Source organism: Benincasa hispida, chromosome 1 (assembly GCF_027475165.1).
Source record: "Benincasa hispida cultivar pf3 chromosome 1, pf3_genome.v1.1, whole genome shotgun sequence".
NCBI classification, from domain to species: Eukaryota; Viridiplantae; Streptophyta; class Magnoliopsida; order Cucurbitales; family Cucurbitaceae; genus Benincasa; species Benincasa hispida.
Genome location: NC_143478.1, coordinates 23,878,934 through 23,900,005, shown reverse-complemented (window position 1 = coordinate 23,900,005; position 21,072 = coordinate 23,878,934). Strand labels below are relative to the sequence as shown.

Below are 21,072 nucleotides of genomic sequence, written 5' to 3'. Positions count from 1 at the left end.
CGAGCATCATTTTAAATACAAACGTTACTATTATCAGGGGTAAGATTACTAGTACCTGGAACGATGCCGGTTCTGACTCATGGATTGGAGTCGGAGAAGTAACAGACGACATTATTTCCTTTCTGAGATTCCTCCTATAATATGTGATCCATGAGATTTGTTCAGTAGGAATAATGGGTTCGTTGATACTTATGACAGGAACAGGTTCGGGTAAACTTGGACCCCATTTAGTCTCTTCACTAGTACTCTCCCCCTGAAGATGACTAATGGGAAAGAATGGTTGATCTTCGAGAAAGGTCACATCCATTGAGACAAAATATTTTCGTGAGAAAGGATGGTAACATTTGTACCCACGTTGATGAAGAGGACACCTCACAAAGACATATTTATGAGCACGAGGAGTAAACATGGTGCGATGAGGACCATGGATATAGACAAACACAACACATCCAAACACCCGAAGTGGAACATCAGGGATAAGTCGATTATCGGGATAGGACTCCTTGAAACAGTCTAAGGGGGTTTGAAATTTTAAGACCCAAGAAGGCATTCGGTTTATCAAATGAGTTGCTGTTAAAATAACATTTCCCCATAAATAGGACGGAAGTGAAGTTGACAACATAAGGGAACGAGTAACTTTGACAAGGTGACGGTTTTTCCGTTCAGCTACCCCATTTTGATGAGTAGTATAAGCACATGAACTCTGATGGACAACTCCTTTAGAGACTAACAATTCCAAAAAAGAACTATTAAAAAACTCTCCACCATTATCACTTCAAAGGATAGCAATTTTTGTGTTAAATTGAGTTTCTGCAGAATTATAGAACTGTTGGAAAACCGACATGACTTTAGACTTATCGATGAGAAGAAAAACCCAGGTTAGTCTAGTGTGGTCATTAATGAAGGTTACAAATCAACGTTTGCTAGTAGCGGTAGTAATAGGGGAAGGACCCCAAACATCACTATGGAAGAGGATAAATGGTTTGGAAGGCTTATAAGGCTTAGGGTTTAGCAAGGCACGAGGTTGTTTAGCTCGAATACACATATCACAAGTCAAGTAAGAGAGATTAACATTGTGAAACATATGGGAAATAAATACTTCATATAATGAAAACTAGGATGTCTGAGTTGATAATGCCATAACATATAATCAGTTTCAGAAGTAGGATTGGCAAAATTCCCCGTGGGGTCCGGTCCCGGTTTGACTGGGGATGGGGTCAAACCGGAAAAAAATTTTGGGACCATGTTCGAGGATGGGCATGGTATCCCCGCCTCGTCCCCAACCCCGACCCCAATATGATATATTTATATTTTTATAAATATATAAAATAATTTATTTATATTTTTATAAATATATAAAATAATTTATTTATATATATGTTTATAATATATAGTGTTGGATTGGAGCCGATATTAAATATCCAATTTTTAACTCTATGCCCAAGAAGCCAAGCCCAAACTTAAAAAACTAAAAAAAAATGCCCTAAATTGAATATGGTAGGGGATTCCCCGCGGGAAACGGGGAATGGGGCCCCGCGGGGACCCTATTACCCGATGGGGAATCCCCACCCCCGCCATTATGGCGGGAACGGGGGCTAGGATAAGGGTGAATTTCCCCCCAGGGCCCGGGATGGAGGATGCCCCACCCCGAGCCCATTGCCAACCCTATTCAGAAGTAGAAAAACATGATGAAAGTAAACTAGTCCCTTCACATATCCTAGATGAAGCATATTCAGTAAGGAAATAGAGCCTCCTATCATGTCGGACAGTGTCAATCGTCGTTCTCGAGTTTAGGTATTGAAAAACAACAACATCAGGTGAGAAAGTAACTCGACATTTCGAATCTCTTGTAATCTTGCTAACAAATAATAGATTATAATAGATTTTAGGAACATGTCGCACATCTTGTAAAATCAAACCCTCAAAGGGAGAAAAGCGGTCTTTCCCAGCCATAGGATCAAAAAACCCATCAGCAATTTTGATTCTTTCATTTCCAGCACTTGGATAGTATGAAATAAACTGGTCGGAAGAGCCAGGTAAGTGGTCTATAGCCCCTGAATCTAGAATCCACGGCTTGCTACCAGTTATACTAACAACGCCAAAAGATTAAAGAGTATCTAATTGGGCGATCGCGCTCACACCCACTGCACTAGAGCTACTGTGGCTAGTTTCCCGACTCTAAGGTTGAGGACCCCTGGTTGCTGATTCACTTTCCAATGCTCATCCAGAACCTGACTGCCATAGTTTGCCATTAGGTGGATGACCATGCAACTTCCAACACTAGTCTTTGGTGTGCCAGAGCTTCTTGCAGTGTTCACATACTGGAGTTGGCTTGCCGTTCTGTTTGTTATGGAATGGACTTGACGTTTTAAATGCAACAGAGCCAGTTGACGAAATCAGCATATTATTCATAGCATTGGATCTGTCTTCCTCGAGGTGGATTTCAGAACAAACTTCCATCAGGAATGGTATTGAATGGTGTCCCAGTATCCAACTCCGTACCGTGTTAAACTTAGAATTCGGTCCCGTAAGAAAATCATAGACTCGGTCAATTTCCTGAGACTCGTAATGTAAGACTCCCCTACAAGAACAATTCCAGACCATCTCGTAACATAGGTCCATTTCTTGCCAAAGAAGAGACAACTTGTTGAAGTAAGTGTAACATCCATCGTTCCCTACTTGCATTTATGGACTTGTTTGCGTAAAGTATAGAGCCATGAAGCATTCTATCATTTGGAGTACATCTTCTGAACAACCTCTCAAATGTCTTGCGTAGTGGCAACATACAGTAGGGGTTTTCCGATTTGAGGCTCTATATTACCTACTAGAATAGACCGAAGTAAAGAATCCTCTCCCTTCCATATACGTTCTTGAGGATCACCCGGTCTCGGTTTCGGTATTTTGCCTGATAAGTATCCGAATTTATGACGACCCTCAAGGGCCATTTTAATGGATTGAGACCATGAAAAGTAGTTCTGACCATTGAATTTCTCCCCTACAAAAAAACCTACAGAATTTCCCATTGCCCAAAAAAAATAAATTTGCTATAGATAAGGAAGGGAAAGAGGTTGCCGAATTTCCAGAGTAAATAGATGGATTTAAAAGAAGGTATGACTGGACATTTGAGGTCGTTCCCAGTGCTTCTCCGAGAGCAGCTATCTGTTGCTGAACATACTCTTTCTGCTGTTTAATCTGAAGTTGGAGTTGAGTGAATTGGTCTTGGATTGCACTGGCTTATCCTTGATGGTGAGATGGTGACTCCTCAATTTCGAATCCACCAATTATAGGAGATGACTGACCCAGGCCACTGTTCAAATACAGCTGGAACGGAGAGCTATCGTTGGTCGATGTGAGGTGGCAGCCTCAGATTGGATCAGTTCCAGCAGAATGGAAGGCTGCGTTGGTTGGAATCGAGAACCTTGGCTGAGTCCAACTTGCTGGAATGGGTGCACCGGCTGGAGGTCGACAATTAACTGGGATCGCGCCAATGAGGTTGCGCTGGTTGGACATCGTCGATCGAATGGGCTGCACTGGTTAGATCATGCCGATCGCTACGTGAGCTGCTGCGCGTTGATCCGTGAGGTTAGCAGCTGTTGTGCGGCATGGATCACGCTGATCGGCAGCACACCATGAGTTTCTACTTTGGCCAGCTGCTGTTCGTTCGGCTGGTCACTTTGGTGAAGATGTGGAAAAGCAGTCTAATAATACCATTCTATGGCATTTTGCACAAAAATAGCTATATCTGTGTCATTATTGTCAACTACTGACAATTGCGATTCTCCTGTTGGGTTTTCCTCAATGGTGGCCCGAGTTTTGTCTCCATGCTCTGATACCATGATGAAAAAGGGAGAGTAGAAAGAGAAAAAGGGTACACAGAGTAACGTGGAAAACCCTAATACAAGGAGAAAAAACCACGCTATGAAGTTTTCTTATTAGAATTGATACATTGGATACACAAAGGTTGTATGTTGAAATAGAAATGTAGGAAACCCTAAAGTACAATAAAAAGACATAAATGCCCCTAGAGCTTAAACTCTACTTTCAACAGTAACCCATTTCAACGATAAACACCTACGTCTAAGGGGCAGAGTGTCGAGGAAAGATAATCCACTAATATTAAAGAGTTAAGCAGTTTGCAACGTAATACTTATCTGTAATACATCAACTACTACAGTAGCTCATGTAGAGCTTAACTCACACGTCGCCTAGGTTCCCCCTAGATGTGAGACTCACTTTCTACTGAACTTAGACTCCCCCTAAGTATGTTAATATTACCGTCTGACACTTCGGCACCTGATAATGTGTGAGTCTCCTCTCAACTTGATTATCCTTCTTTTGAATCAACAAACTCCTTTCACTGACAAACCTTAGGTCCTTCTAAGATAGAGAACTCTTTATTTGAAGCTGAGTCTTAGGCTCCCCTAAGACTGAGAATCCCTTCTCTGGTAGCTATGGCTTAGGCTCCCCTTAGGCCACGATAATCTTCAAAGTGTTGCAATCAATGGATTGAGAACTTACACAATGGAATAAAGTGAGCAATTATTAAGAACACAAAGTAGAACAATTTGGCCGGAATACTGCAAACGTCTTTCTCTCAAAACACAAATCGGCATAATAAAACTGTTTACCGAAAGTAAACCAAGATACTCCTTTTATAGATGAATCCAGAAAAGGAAACATCTCCCAAAAAGGAGAAAATAAGTCGCGCCACAATAAAGGAAAATATCAGACTAAATGTCACGGTTGGATATTTTCAGATAAGGAAAGTATTTCGTAGAGAAATAAATTTGTTGTCACAACCTGATGTTAATACTTTTTTTTTAGACAACTACAGAACGACTTCCTTAAAGAAAATTATAAAGTCAATCAACATATCTCCAATAGTCTGCTGATCTTAATCTAAATTTAAAAATTAGTAAATAGCTTACTTTAAGTTACTTATAATTTCACTATTTTGTTTATGTATTTCTCTAATATATAATCCAAACACCATAACTAACTCCACCCAAATAATTCACATTACATATTTCTCTAACCCCTTGATTGATGATATATGTCTTAGCTAGTTGATCTATGCTCAATTTGATCATAAAAGTCTTTCAACCTAGCTAAACCTATAAACACCATTTACACACGCATCCATTAATAAAAGTAGAAGCAAATGCATTGTCTGGACCAATAAAACTGATGAACTGGTCACTCAATAATCTTCTTGCATTTTCAGATGCCATGAAATAAAAAAGGAAAAAAAATAAAAAATAAAACGCCGGTACACTGCACTTTCTACCCTGATTCTTGCCTGTAAAGGTTTCCATTTCCTACTTTCCTTTTCAGTGCCAGAAGGCATCATTTTCATTGGTTCTACTTTTCAGTTCATTACAATGTATTCACATTTACCTGTGTTAGAAAGAATAATGTGCAAGTTGACTCCTGCTGTGCTATCAATTCATTTGATATGTGACATCAGTTTGGAGAAGGAAAAAAGGGGAGAGAGAGAGAGAGATCCGCGAAAGGATTCCATCTGCCAATATTCAGATTCTTTCATAATGCATTAGCATGTGATGTGAAACAATACATCTTGATGGGAAACATCCCATCGATAATTCTGCTACAGAAATAACATGCTATAAGAACAATTATCGCGAATCATACTTACAGTGCAGAAGTTCTAAGGTCTCCAAGGTACCCACATTCTATCATAACGGGTTCATTGTCTTCACCTCAACAGGAGAACTACTGAGCCTCTTTACCTTTGGCGAAGTCACCAAACACAAAACTCAAATTTCCATTCAAATTCCAACAAAAATAAAATAAAATTCTAGAAAACTAAAGGACTAATTTAAAAACTATATCACTGGAACTAGAAATTACTAACAGCTAGAAAACAACCATAGTTAGGAAACTCAATCGAAAAAATTTGAGACAAATTCATCCGATTCTTTAATATTTAAAAGTTTAAATACACATTTTTCCCTTCCATTATAATCTTACCTTCCCAAAAAATAGAATCATTTGTACAACATTCAAACAAAAAATTATGTTTATTATTTTTAATAAATTGATGCACACTTTGACTGACTCAATAAATCTATTCATTGATAATCCAACAATTAGAATTATGAAATTTATTGGATAGGACACAAATGTCTTAAGTGGTTACTAGTTAGTCATCAGGTCAAGATCTGGTAAATTTCATCTGAGAGATCAATTTCATAAGCTTACGAGTTCTACAATGCTCTAATTAGCATCCCATACGGCAATTCACCAACTTTCCAAGAAGTAACAAGCATTCCAGTATATAGATAAGAATGCAATACTGAAATAATAGGAGTCAAGTGCCAATATAAATTCAGAGTTGCGAGCTAACTTTCCAAGAAGCATCATAATACAGTGCACCATAAACTATGAAACAGATAATGGAGGAAAACAAAAGATGGAAGTATCATTCTTCAAGCAAGACACTTCAGTTAGCAGAAGATAAGTGCCCTAGAAACATGTTTTATCGTAAAATCTAAGTCCATACCATATACAAAAACTCAATATATGGTGTCGAGACATGTCCCTTACGGAGCTATGCAATCAAATCCATGAAGCTATCATTTTAACATGCAAATATAGACAAAGAAGATAGTAAGCGGATGCAAACATAAACGTTACTATGGACATCATAGAGTAATCAAACTTGTACTGAACTAATTCACAGGTTTTGTATCAATCAGTTCACACTTCACAAGTATATAGGTCACAATAACAAGATTCATGTCAGCACAACAACTCTGCAACTTGCGGAGGCAGGAAAGTAGATACACATGGAGAAAAACATGCAAGAAATTTAAAATTCGTGCTGATTTGGACTCTAGAGAATAATAAGCACATCTTGCATAACAGTTAGGAATCAGAAAAGGGTTCAACGCTAGACCTTCTAAAACCCAATTTAAAAGGAAAATGATTCACAGAGCGAAGATTCAATAAACCTTAGATGGCTTTTACTCCGATTTTATAAGGAAAATGATTTACAAACCAAAGATCCAATAAACATTAGATGACTTTTCATCGATAAAAGTACGATAAACCTGAATTCCCCTTCAGGCGAAGGATTTATTTGAAACGTTCTCCATCAACACATCTGGAAGATTTATAGATTGAAAATCCACATCAACCGGATTCAAGACCTGAGAAAGAGTTTGCCTGAGAAAATCTACCACTACAGGAAACCATGTTGGGTCCATTCACATCAAATCAACGACAAATCGTTGGAATCAGCAGCACCTCCGTTAATCACCAGAGAAAGAGACAAAACAAACAAGCTGGAAACTATAAATTTCAAAGTACTAATCCCTGGAACAGAATAATTTATGACGTCACTGTGCAATTCGAATATCTATCCAATCAAACAGTACACTCCAATAGCTTATATCAATTTCACCCTGATTCAACATTTAGCTTTAAAATAAATTCATGAAACTGAAGCATCCATCCACTCTTTTCTACGTAGCCATAAAATCGATGGTTTTTTTAGATGAATCTGACAAATTAGACTAATCCTGTCCAAGAATCTACCACAGCTACTCAAGACAAAATAAATAACTACAACGATTTACTCACGCACCATATAGAGACTCCAAGAACAATCGAGCAAGATGGAGAACATACTGATTCAATCAGCTTCCAGTTAAAATATCATCCAACTTCTTCCGCTTGATTGGCATCCATCTATGAAAATAACAGGGAAATACCAGGGATTCTTGTAAAACATCAATCGACTTGTCCTCAGAAACTGAATAAAATGCAGTAGTTCCTCTAATTGAAGATATTCGGCAGTAAATGAGAGACTAGATTCGAATGCGAAATCAAGCGAATTCGATCGCCGAAGAAAGGTATTGTAGCAATTGCGATTGTGATTGCTGTCTACAGGCTTTGAAGGTCGTGACTCGTGGGCGATCCTTTCTCCAAGTTCTACAGTTTTTCCTTCCCCCTTCGCACTTCACCCTTTGGCGGGAGGATATCGATTTTTTTTTCTTATTTTCTTTTTCTCACGCTAAATATATGTTTTGGTGGCTTTTTTAAACGAGGTTAAATTATAAAAATAAAATATCACTAAACTTTATACTGGGTTAAAAATGTCATTGAGATTTCAAAATTTTAAAAAATACCCTTAAGTTTTAAAAAATAGTTAAAAAAGAATAACCTTCTCATTCGTTTTGGATGACACTACTAAAGTTTTATTTCAAAAATATCATTAAACTTTCAAAAGTTTAAAAAATATCCTTAACTTAATAAAAAAAAAAATACCTCTATCATTAGTATTTGAATAGAAACCGTTAATTTCTTGTAAAAAAACAACTTTAAAAATTAAAATAAAAAGTTAAGAAAATGCTCCTACCATTAATATAGTGATCAATTTATTTGAAGTTTTCTTAAGTTCGAAAAGAACCAATTTTAAAACAAATTATACAAATATCCTCATTTTTTTAAATACAGATACTCACATATTTCTCTTAATTCTCCAATTATTAGCTTACACCAATTTTCTCAACAATCAAAATTTTAAGTTAAAACATAAAATCTCACAAAATTTCACTTCCAAAATCAAAATCCCCTCTTAAAATATACTAAAGCGATAAATAGGCAAATTTAAAAAAAAAAAAAAAATTTGGTTATTAACACACACAACTCCTATCATACCATTTTGTTAAAATATGCAAGTCTTAAAATCATTTGGTCCTTTATTTATTATTTTTCTTCTTCTTATAGTTCTTATACCTTAAGTGTGTAATTTTATTTTTATTTTTTTTATATACAAGTGTCAAATAGTTAACAAGAAAAAAAAGTAAGAGTGTATTGAAGAAGGGAGAGGCGGAAGAGATGGAAAATAGAGAGGTAATATGGTATTAGCGGTTTTTGTTCTTATAATAGGAAGGATATTTTTTTAAAAAAAAACTTTTTTTAAAGTTTAAGGATATCTTTGAAATTTTGAAAATTCAAAGGTATCTTTGAAATTTTTGAAAAATCAGAGTTATCTTTGAAACATAACTTTAACAGTTTCTATCTAAAACTAGTGACAAAAGTATTTTTGAACTCATTTTGGAAGTTTGAGAGTATTTTTTAAACTTTTGAAACTTCAGGGATATTTTTTACACAAAGTGTAAAGTTTAGGGTTTTTTTTTTTAAATATATAATTTAGCCTTTAAATTTCAATTTTATGAAAATGCAGATGAAAAAAAAAGTTGGTTAAATGTCTTTCGGACAGTATCGTACCCCATCTAAATGTTCAATCACAAACATATTTTTTATTAGTTAAAATATCATTTTGATTATTATACTTTTAATGAATTTTAAATTTAGTCCTCGTCATCATACTTTCAATAAATTTTAAATTTAGTTCACATTACTAGTTTATTATTGATTTTTCTAAAAGAATTGTTATCAATTAGCATTTTTTCTACAAATTTTTAAAACATATTCACATATTTTATTTTCTTGCATGGAAATTATTATTATTTAACAAATTTCAATAAAAACTAACTTTAAAGTGCTAAGTTTAAGGGGTTGTTTAAAGCATTGAGTTGAGATAGGTTGTCTGGAGTTCATATGTTTGTGGAGTTCATATGTCTCTGTTTGGGGTGCAGAGTTATTTAGTCTAAGTTCATATGTCTAGGGTATCTAGTGTAGTTGTTTGAACTCTAAATAATCTACTTTTAAGATTACTATTTTGTTTTGAACATTTTTTATTCAATAATGCTAAGGCAGGATATGTGTACCCAATGCCTTAGTACTTAAACAGGCTCTTTTGGAAGAGGCACATAGTTCAACTTATGTTATGCATCTAGGCAGTACGAAGATGTATAGAACACTGAATAAGTCGTACTGGTGGCCTGGCATTGAAAGAGAGATAACATAGTTTATTGATAAGTGTTTGATTTGTCACGGGTAAAGCTTGAATGACGGAGGTCGGAAAATTTTTTTAATCCACTCCCAATGCCAAAGTGGAATTGGGAGCATGTTACGATGGATTTATTGTTTGGCTTACCCAGAACGCCATCAGGTTATGATGGAATTTGGGTGATTGTGGACAGGTTGATTAAAACAGCTAATTTATTACCAGTAAAGATCACTTTTACCCTAGACAAGTTGGCTAAGTTGTATGTTGATAGAATAGTGAACCAGTTTAGAGCTCCAGTGTCGATACTATCTGATTGAGATCCAAGGTTTACATCAAAGCTCTGGCCTAATCTACCGAAAGGTCTAGGCACTAAGTTACATTTTAGTACAGCTTTTCATCCGTAAACAGATGGTCAATCAGAGCGGACAATTCAGATGCTAGAAGACATGCTAAAAGCATGTGTACTTTAGTTTAAAGGAAGTTGGGATACACATTTGTCGTTAATCAAATTTGCATATAACAACAATTATCATTCCAGTATTAGGATGGCCCCATACGAGGCTCTGTATGGAAGACCTTCTAGAACACTTGTGTGTTGGAATAAGGTCGGAGAAAGGAAATTGGTAGGCCTAGAACTTGTTCAGCAGATGTCAGATAATGTTAAGTTGATCAGAGAGAATTTAAAGATAGCTCGAGACAGGCTGAAGAGTTATGCTGACAAGCGAAGAAGGGAGTTGAAGTTTGAGATAGGTAATCAAGTATTCCTTAAGTTATCCTTCGAAAGAAATACTCAGGTTTGGCCAGAAAGAAAAGTTGAATCTAAGGTATATTGGACCTTATGAGATAGTGGAGCGAGTTGGTCCAGCAACTTACAGGTTAGATTTACCTCTAGAACTATTTCATATACACGATGTCTTCCATGTGTCGATGTTTAGGAAGTACATACCAGATCCTGCTCATGTGTTATCAAAACAGCCAGTGAAGTTAAAAGAAAATTTGACTTATGAAGAAGAACCAATAGAAATCCTCGACAGGAAAGAGTAGGCATTGTGAAACAAACGATAACTTTAGTAAACGTATTATGGAAGAATCACGGAGTTAAGGAAACCACCTGGGAGACTAAAGAGTAAATGAGAAGTCGTTATCCTCAACTATTTACTTGATGAACTTGAAGCAAATTTCGATGATGAAATTTCATAAGGGGGAGGTAAATTGTAAACTTTAGATTTAAATTCCTTAATGTCTATGCTTGACAATTTACAATGTTACTTATTGTTTTAAAAGTATGCTGGATAAGATAGGTTTATTTGTTAAGGTGTTTCAATAAAAACGAGTATGTGAATATGCAATTAAAAGGAAATTTCCTAGGTGATAAAGGAAAAGAGATGAAACTTGGTTAAGTAATTGGAAGACTGAAGTGATTAAGTAAGAATTAAATATGGAATTGGAAGAAAATTATTTAATATTTTTCTATATAAAAATTAAAAGGGAATAATTGTTTAATTATTAACAAAAGGGGAGTAATTTAGTCTAATTGAGTGGGGTAATCAATTTAAAGTAGTTGCTGGCAAAATTTTTAAGGAAAAGAAAAAGGTGCTGGCGATGCATATAAAGTAGCAGATTGTGAAGGTTGGTGTTCGAATTTCTTTCATAAACCCATAGAAAATTTAGTGGAGAAGTTGCTCCAAATAAACCTTTTTGTTGCTAACCCCAAAATATGGTGAAAAACAGAAAAGACTTGAGGTTGATCTGAATTCTGGCAATTTCAAGCAAGTTATGGTGTTTTGATGACACCGAGCTGTAGAAAAGGAATTAGAAGCTTAAATTTTGGGGTTAGCAACAAAAAGGTTTATTAACAGTTTTCATGAAAGATGTTCGTGCAAATTGTTGATGGAAATTGACGAATTTATAGGTAAACCGAGGCTATACAGGAATTCAGTTGAAGCAAAGTAGGGGTAGTTCTGGGAGCTGATTTTGAAGTATTCGAGGAACTTTAAAGCTACAAATCCTCATGTTAGTAAATTAAGAGGTTGTTCATGAGTTTAGTGTAAGAAATTTGAGGGAATTTGGTTTAGAAATTGATGAATTAAAGGTTGAAAGCTGTAAATGCTATTGTCACGTACAATTGTATACCCATGGAGAATTTGAAGAATTTTTCTCAAACCAGTTGATCAATCGAGATATTTGCTTCATGAATGTTGAAGAGAATCGAGTAAGGAAGAACTTCGAGGGCTGCTTAAAGAGAACGAATTTGGGAAGGCCATAAATTTTGAGAAAAACAATGGGTTGCACAAAATTTTGCAGAAATGGGGTAGTCGGGATTCAATCGAAATTTTGAGCTATCCAAGGTAATTCGTGAACTCTAAATTATCGAGTGATTTAATTTAGAGGTAGTTAATGAGTTTTGTAGAAGAAATTTGAGTGGTTTTGGGGCTGGATTGGGTGAAATTGAAGCTTAAAAGCTTGAAAGTAGTTGTCGTAAAACAGAGCAACTTGTAAAAAATTGGTGGTCTAAAGGAAGAAGATGATGTTTGTCATCTTTTGACGTCATCAAAATTCTGTTTTTGAGATTTTAGGTTGTTTAAATAATTTGGAGCAATGTTTAAAACTATCTTTGAACTGAAGGATGCTTCAACTCGAAAAAGGAATTTTATAATAAATTTGGAAGATTTAAGGTTATTTTCTTTTTTTGAATTTGTTTGAATAATTTAAAGACTAAGGATGCTTAAAACCTAAAATTTGGTCATTTTGGGGATTATTTAGGGGTTAAGGTGTTGTAGTTTGTACCCTAAAATCTCGTGTCTTGTAGTTTGTAAATGACTTTGTACGAACACTTGTGATGTATAATATAAATGATGTTTACTTCACTGCTTGACTTTGCACATTTAGATGTTTTTCATTTTACCACAAACCAATAAACTTAATATCCCTGGTTGTCTTTATGTAACTTAAGCATGTATGTAGTGACATACAAGTGGATCATGTCTTAAGTGACAACAAAAATAGTCTATACTATATGGATATAAGAGGGAAACTTTATCCTGGTAACACTACGGACGCGTAGTGAAGTAAATATCATTTATATTATATATCCATAGTGTTATGTAACTTAAGCAAGTATGTAGTGACATACAAGTGGATCATGTCTTAAGTGATAATAAAAATAATATGTAGTATATAGATATAGGAGGGAAACCTTATCTTGGTAACACTACGGACGCGGCCCACTTTGTGGAATTGTTACAAATGTTATGACTTGTCACAGATGGTCTGATCCTGATCATTTGTGTAGTGGACATGCGAACGGGGGCATCCTATATAAAGAGTTTGTATAAGACTTGACCTCGAAGTGTTAATGTCTTGTCATATAACACCGTTCATGACTGATACTTCACTTCACTAGGATGACCATAAGTAACATGACCTCAATCCTGAGTGAGTTGGGAACTCCTGCCATTGAAGGCGGTCCTTTGATCTGCATGGGTGCAAGTGGCCAGAACGTCGACTTAAACCTACCATTTTGGGGATTCGTCTGATTTGGGAGCTGGGAACTCAACTTCACAAGATGGAGTTCACTCCTTCCCCAAAGTAGGGGTACGTAGATAGATTTCTCTCTTAAGGACTGATTCCGGAGCTTGAATGATGTGGGCCCATGCATCTTTTCATGGCCCGAGAGGTGTTCACACATAGTATGACTATGTTGTATTGTTCATTAGAGGGATCAGTGGTACTTAAGGAGGAAGATGTAATTACAGGTGCAAAACGGTAAATTGGTCTGCTGTAATTACAAGCATTTGTGAAGGGTCATCGTAGTGATGATTGGTTATATCTAATGAACATAGAAATATATCTATGGTAAAAAGAGTTCAACTGTCGGTCTTTAATGGAATGTCTGGCAGTTAATGGATGGTGGAGATCGTGACTAAATAGTTTAGTCAACTATTCACGCACCGTTGGAGCTTTGAGTCATAGGTCCACAAGGTCCCCTTGGTAGCTTAGATATAAGTTGAGAATAAGTTTTTGGGTCAGTTTGAAATGTTCAAATTGATAAGAGGGAGTTCGATTATATATGATATAATTGAACGAGTTAATTAGATATGATATAATTAACTTTATATATGAGATACATTAATTTGGAAGAAATTGGATATAAATATGATTTATATCTAGTAGAGGAAAATATTATAATTAATATATGATATTAATTATATGTTATGAATATGATAAGATCACATTCATTAGACGGTTATAAAGGAAATGGGAAGGCGCCTCTTCTGTTCTAAATAACGGATGAGTGCATTATAAATAGCAGACGGTGTGTTGATCTCGTTGTGTGCGGACATTGTGAAAAGATAGTGTCATCGTTTAAAATCAGTGCCTATACGATAGTGACTGTACGGTCATTTAGATATACAATATTGCTAAGCGATCGCATACGGATTATACTGTCGTGTGCTATTATCTTAACGATCGTTTACCTTTTTCCTAAGTGATTGTTTAGCTCCTGGTATTTACTAAAGGATCGTATAGACGATCGCTTACTTTTTCCTACGCGATCGTTCGGACGATCGCTCACTCTTTTCCTACACGATCGTTTATACGATCGCTGACATTTTCCTACACGATCGTTTAGACAATAGCTTACTTTTCCTATACGATCGTATACTTCACCTAAACAATCAAGCATCTTGTCTATACGATAGACGACCTCTTCTCCCACTTGCTTGATCGTTGTGTACGGTCGCTCTTCCTACTTTCCTCTACTAAATCCGAATAAAGCCCACATTTTGGATTCTCACTCCAAGAATACCGAGGGCTTTGAGTGGTGGTGTCTTCTCCGTTTTCTTCTATCCGAGTGGTGATTGTTTGAGGTAGACGGTTGGGTTTCAGACTCTCTGTGAAGAAGAAATATTCATCTGGTATGATCTCTTGATCTCTTTAGTATTATGAATGCATATTAATATGTTTTGAATGTATTTGCAGTAATTCTGTCATAATAAATTGGAAAGATCCGCTTCTGCTCGTAGGTACTCTTGAATAAGAGTTCATTCATAAGGGAATCATGGTAAAATGATGAGTTATTTATGCAATGTTTGGACTGGATAACCATAAGTTAATTATGTGATTTTTAGGCGAAGTTCAATTAAGACAAGCTTATAAATCTGAAGGATCGAGTCAAAAATTGTGAGTGAGAAAACTAAGTATTTTTCAAATGTTCTAGTAAGCACATGTCTACTTAATTTAGAATCATGTTTGCCTCATTTTATGATATGCTTAAGTAGTTTCCAAGCAAACTAGTTTTTCAAAGAGCTTATTAATGCATACTCAGTTTAAAGAAATTTTTGAAAGCATGATTCTCAGTATTTAAGTTTTATATTTTAAAAGCATGTGTTAGAAATTCATGATCGCATGATAGAGAAGTTAAGCACATGTTTTTATGTTATTCATGCTTTCAAGTATACATGTTTACTGTATGAGTATTTATGATGATTATGTTAAACTTAATACTGAAGGACTTGAGAAGGTATCTGGGCAATAGTACCTAAGGTATAACGGCACTTAGTTATTACCACGTGCATGTAGGTAGAGTTGATGCTGATAGTGTTGAGATTACTCCATACCAAATAAGGATTGACGTTGAGGAATTGAGCAAAAGGGTTCTCTCTCAACTAAGGATTCAGAGATACTATGTTTTAAAATGTTTTAAGTATGAGTTTATTTGGCAGCTTTCAGTTTCAAGCATGATAAATATGTTTTATTACTCCCTCACTGGGTGAGTAGCTCATTCTTTCAGATGTTTTCCTTTTCCTAGGTAGCGACCATCTCCCCAGAGATTAGCTACCTTGTTGCTCTGCCACTCAAGGACTTCAGTTCAAAGTTCAAAGTCTAACGAGAAGTTTTAGGTGTTTATTCTATAAATGTCTGTACATATATGTTGCTCATATTAAGGATAGTGAAGTATGTTGAGACCCACTGAACTCTGTACCTGTTAATATGATGTAGTTATGTGGTTGTTGATGCCTAGTGTTTCGAGGTTGTTTTTAAAGTTTTATTAGTTTGGTGAATGTTATATATATATTCCAGGGATTTCTAAGAAAATTAAGGATGTAAGTTAGACATTAAGTGCCACAAAAGGGTTGGTATCGTCACATTCTCTTTTGGATTAAGAGGGTAATCTGAGAGGGGGTATGACATATAAAGTAGCAAATTGTGAGGGTCGGTGTTTAGAAATTCATCGTGCAATTTTCAAATTTCTTTCATAAAACCATAGGAAATTGAGTGGAGAAAATGACCCAGGGTTGTCGGAGTGAATCTCAACCGGAAAGATGGTGAAAAACATAAAAGACTTGAGGTTGGTTTGAATTTGGGCAGTTTCGAGCAAGTTGCGGTGTTTTGACAACTCTAAGTTGTAGAAAAGGAATTATAAGTTGAAATTTTATTAACAATTTTCATGAAGGATCTTCCTACAAATTATGGATGAAAATTGACGAATTTGTTGGTAAATCGAGGCTATACGAGAATTCAGTTGAATTAGAGTAGGGGTAGTTTTGGGAGCTGATTTTGAAGTATTCAAGGAACTTTATTTTAAGCTTTTATTTTTTTTATTTCTCTTTGGGTAATAAACAACAATTAACCCAATATATTTCTTGCATAAATTTGGTTAAATAAAATGTGAAACCAAAGAGAAATCAAAACTTTTGATATCTACTTTTTCTCCATAAATTTCATTATCATCTTCTTCTTTTTCTTTTTATTCCTGTTGTTGCTCTATATATTTTACTTTATCATGAATTTTTTTAATTCAATCTCCTCCATCATCTTAGCAACCAATAGAATGTCACCACATTTACTCAACAATTTCACTTTCAATTCCTCAAAATTTGGAGGATCATCATATAACAAATCTCCATTTTCACTAATTCTTGCTAGAAAATGTTCCAGAAAAATAAATCTTCATTTTATGTTTTTTTTGTTATATATTCAATACTTTTCAACTACATACATACTTTTGGTTTAAGTATTCTTAACACTTGATATGGAAATTCGATTAAATAAAAATATATTTTACAATTTTTTACATTTTAATATTGCACTTAATATAGAAAAAATACTATTATTTATATAATCAACAACACTACAACATATTTTAAAAATCATCAATCTTATAATGTCAGATGTGGTTGTTGAAGTTGATTATCGAAGATTATTTTCACTGGAGTTTGTAGTCGGAGGTTGTTGTTGGAGTTTGAACATGGTCGTATGAAGGTTGTATTGGAGTTGGTCGTCAGAGGTGGTTTTCGGAGCATAGAGTTAGTCGCACGAAGGTGGTCGTCGAAGTTTATTATCGAAGATGATTTTCGTTGGAGTTTGTAGTCAAAAGTGTTTTCGGAGCCTAAAGTTGGTCACATGAAGGTGGTACTTGAGTTGGTTGCCGGAGTTTGTCATCGGAGGAGGTTGTTGAAGCCCCGAGTTGGTTGTCAAAGTTGCTCGAAGGTGGTCATCGAAGTTGATTATCAAAGGTGATTTTAGTCAGAATTTGTAGTCGGAGGTGGTTGTCGGAGCCAGAAATTAGTCATCAGAGTTGGTCGCGTGAAGGTGGTTGTTGGTGTTGTCATCGGATGTTGTTTCTAGAGCCTCGAATTGGTCGTTAAAGTTGGTTGCGTGAAGGTGGTCGTCGAAGTTGGTCGCCGAAATTGTCATCGGAGGTGGTTGTCGGAGCCTAGGGTTGGTCGCTAGAGTTGTTATCGGAGGTGGTTATCAGAGCCCAGAGTTAGTCGCGGGAGTTGTCATCGAAGGTGGTTGTCGAAGCCCAGAGTTAGTTTCTAAAATGTGACAGCGATAGTTGTCGATAGTGATTGATGGGTGGAATCACTGAAAACATTGGAAGAATGGAGAGTTGGAGTAGTTGGTAAGATATACGAACTCAACTCCACCAACATTTAAAGTTGGCAGGCCAAATATTGAGTTGGTATAGAGACCAAAATTAAACTCATGTTGGTGAGTCAAATGCCCCCTAAAATTTATTAAAAGTATAGAGACCAAAATAATGTATAACTTTTTATATATTTTTTTCCATTGGTGATTAAAGGGGATGCATAAACATATGTGCACCCAAGTTGTATCACACATTACTTGGATGAAAATATGATAAGATGTGGATGTTAATGAAAATTTGGAAGAAACAATATATAGTAACAAAATCTGAAAAAAAAATTATATCAATAAATCAACTTTTTACACTTTTCAAACAAGCTAAAATATATTTTATTTATATTATATCCATATTAGTGATATTTTATTGCTTATTTCAATTGTTTCGTAAATATTTTTACAGTATAATTGAAATGTCGGTTCACTTCTTGTGGCGATATCAAATTTATAGATATCTGAAAGTATTGATAATCTAGATATAGACTTGACACCAAGAAGTAAGAATGACTGGAAATTATAAACCTGTGAATAAGATTGATGGAATTAAGAATGATTGTGTTTGGTTGTACATGAAAATGCTATTTAAATTTTATGGGAACAAATTATCTTTGTATTTAATTTATAAAATTAACTGTGAAGACTCTATAAAAATTTTTAGATTAATTGATAAACAATAAAATCAATTCAAAATTTTGAGAAAAATAATTATTTAACAATCAAATAATAATAATAATAATAAAAAAATTATTAATTACAAGTATTTGTAAAATGAGTAATTTATAATTAAAGTTACTAGAATAATGAGCAATTATAAAGTATTAAATTAAACCAAATTTACCTTTCAATAATTAATTTACACTACAATATTTTTAAACAAAATAATTTAATTTAATCTTAATTCATAGAATGGAAAAGCATGAGAATAAAATGATAAGAATGAAGTATGTAAAATAATAAAATTAAATGAAAAAAATTAATAATAAATAGAATGAAGAAGGAAAAAATAAATAAAATAAATATAGAAAAGAAAAACATGTAAAAATATCTCATAAAGCAAAAAAATGATTAAAAAAAGTTGAAGTAATATATATAAAAAAGAAGAGAAAAATAATGAATAAAAATAGAGAAAAATAGATTGAAAAAGAATAAAAAATGGAAAAAAAAAAAAAAAAAAGAAGAAGAAGCAAAAGTGGAGGTTTATTAAAACCCACCAATTACGGTGGGAATAAAAAGCATGCAAAGAGAGTCATCCTTGATACCTGGGAAAAATGTTTTTTTCCAGCTAAATACTTCAAATTCTCCAATCAAGGATTTTATATATTTATACCCATTCTCACCCTCTATTCCCTCAAACCAAACGACCCATTAAAGGCATATATCTCCGAGCAACAGAGATGGGAGTTTTAAACCGTCTCGTTTTTCTACTTGTCTTAGAACAAAAAAAAAATAATAAATCCATAAGTGTTAAATTATATCTATATTTGAGTAGCATGTAAAGAAGAACTAATAATTTGAAATACTTCAATTTAATGGTTTTATTACTTTTGTTTTGCCATACTTTCCTCCTTAATACAATCTAGTTCTTAAATTTTTTTTTTTTTAGATGGGTAAAAATGAAAAATCCACACTAGGGATATTAAAGATTTTGTTAAGAAATTGTGTTATAGCAAATATGAAAGAGATTGAAATGTCAAAATTACTTTAAAAAAATTAACCATTGAAAATAATTATTATTATGAAAATGGTAGACTTATTAAGTGGATGAAATTGACTAGTCTCACCTATATAGATTGAAGGATTATCCTCATAGACAGAAGTTTATAGCTCACTAGGATTTACACTACAACAAAAATACATACCATGACACATGCACATTAGCACATTTAGAGAGGGAGAGAGAAAAACAGTTATAAAAGTTCATTTCACGGGTTTTTGGCGAGAAAAAAGCGGAGTTTTCCTGATTTTTTGAAATTCATGACAACTATTTTGTGTCTTGATGACCGTAAAAATGAATCATTGAATGTAGGAAAATGAATAAGGCGCGATTTTGGTAGGAAAAAAGGAAAAAATTTCGGGTTTTTTTTTACTATTGTGATATTTTTTTTTTTTTTTTTTGTGTGTGTGTGTTAATAATTAATGAATATAATTAACAGCCAAAAGATAGTGGCAACTACTAAGAGTCATTAAGTTATAAAAATAAAAAAATTGCTTTTAGCATGAAACATTTTTTTTTTTTTTTAGAGTTTCTAGACTTTTATGAATGCTATTTAGGTCAAATAACTATTATTTGTATGAATTGTCATTAAAAAGTAATTAAGAAGAAACTTAGTTGTGGTTGACTTTCTCAACCACAAAGACGAGTGGAAAAAACATATCAGTAAATTTTGGCTATAATTTGGAAAACGAATACCTCATAATAACCCTTAGTCAATGTTGAAAATATCAATGTAGACAAAAATATCGAGGTCTTAGTTTTACAAAAATTCAATGAAAATATCAATAAAAATTCGATTTTGATGGATATTAGGGAAAAATTATAAAAACAAAAAATTTTAAAAATAAATTTACATTAGTAAATAAACATTTTAAGATTTTTAAACAATTTAACATATTTATTATGTATATTAAATTTACATTAGCGATATTTTGTTGTTGAATTATTATGTTTTGTGGATTTTTCTTTGTATAATGGAAATATCGATGAAAATATTGACATTTCATCGGAAATTTAATACTATAGCCTTAGCTAAGTTAAATTAAAATTATTAAATGATTAGAAATTAGAATCTTTTATTTAAAAATTTTCAAAAAGTAGGTTTTGGAGTTTATATTTTAAAAATTGCCTAATTCTAAAATGAAAACTCAACCTCTTTGGTTGAAATTAACAATATATTTAATATTTTTAACATTGGGGGTATTTAAGTAAATAATATTCAATAGCAATCTTAAAATTATTATGACATTTCATTTTTTAGGGCTTAGACGATGAAGAGCAAATCGAGGACTTTATCATCTCCCTCTTCTCTTTCTCCTTCGCGCAACCGTTTGGTTCTCATCTCCCTGCGAACTGCCTACAAATTGCCAATAGAAGCTCGTCGTCGCTGTCCGTCTCTGTTTGAAGGTCGCCTCATGCAGTGGCGGAGCCATGATATTATGCAGGGGAAGGGGGACACAAGTTCAGCTAAACATAATTTTAGATGCATCGACATAAGATTCAAATCATATAACATTGTCAAAACGATCATAACTAACTAATA

The 21,072-nt window shown here is 34.1% G+C and overlaps 2 protein-coding genes and 1 long non-coding RNA gene across 4 annotated transcripts; 1 reads left to right on the top strand and 2 right to left on the bottom strand.

The window, feature by feature from the left end:
• Positions 1 to 2,280: 2,280 nt before the first annotated feature.
• LOC150038332 (uncharacterized) lies at positions 2,281 to 3,023 on the bottom strand. Its single transcript, XM_090312745.1, has 2 exons — positions 2,788 to 3,023; positions 2,281 to 2,581 (listed from the first exon to the last, which is right to left on the bottom strand). The coding sequence occupies exons 1-2, from the start codon at positions 3,021 to 3,023 to the stop codon at positions 2,281 to 2,283; spliced, it is 537 nt and encodes a 178-aa protein (XP_090168871.1).
• Positions 3,024 to 5,143: 2,120 nt separating this feature from the next.
• On the bottom strand, positions 5,144 to 8,013 carry LOC120089905 (uncharacterized). Of its 2 annotated transcripts, none has more exons than XR_016531680.1 (4): positions 7,610 to 8,013; positions 7,074 to 7,172; positions 5,657 to 5,750; positions 5,144 to 5,521 (listed from the first exon to the last, which is right to left on the bottom strand). It is a non-coding gene; the product is annotated as an uncharacterized LOC120089905 (long non-coding RNA). The 2 variants fall into 2 exon arrangements; XR_016531679.1 differs by having other exon boundaries at positions 7,074 to 7,338; positions 7,654 to 7,951.
• Positions 8,014 to 10,428: 2,415 nt separating this feature from the next.
• Positions 10,429 to 10,927, top strand: LOC150038331 (uncharacterized). The gene is made up of 2 exons (XM_090312741.1): positions 10,429 to 10,633; positions 10,731 to 10,927. The coding sequence occupies exons 1-2, from the start codon at positions 10,429 to 10,431 to the stop codon at positions 10,925 to 10,927; spliced, it is 402 nt and encodes a 133-aa protein (XP_090168867.1).
• Positions 10,928 to 21,072: the final 10,145 nt, after the last annotated feature.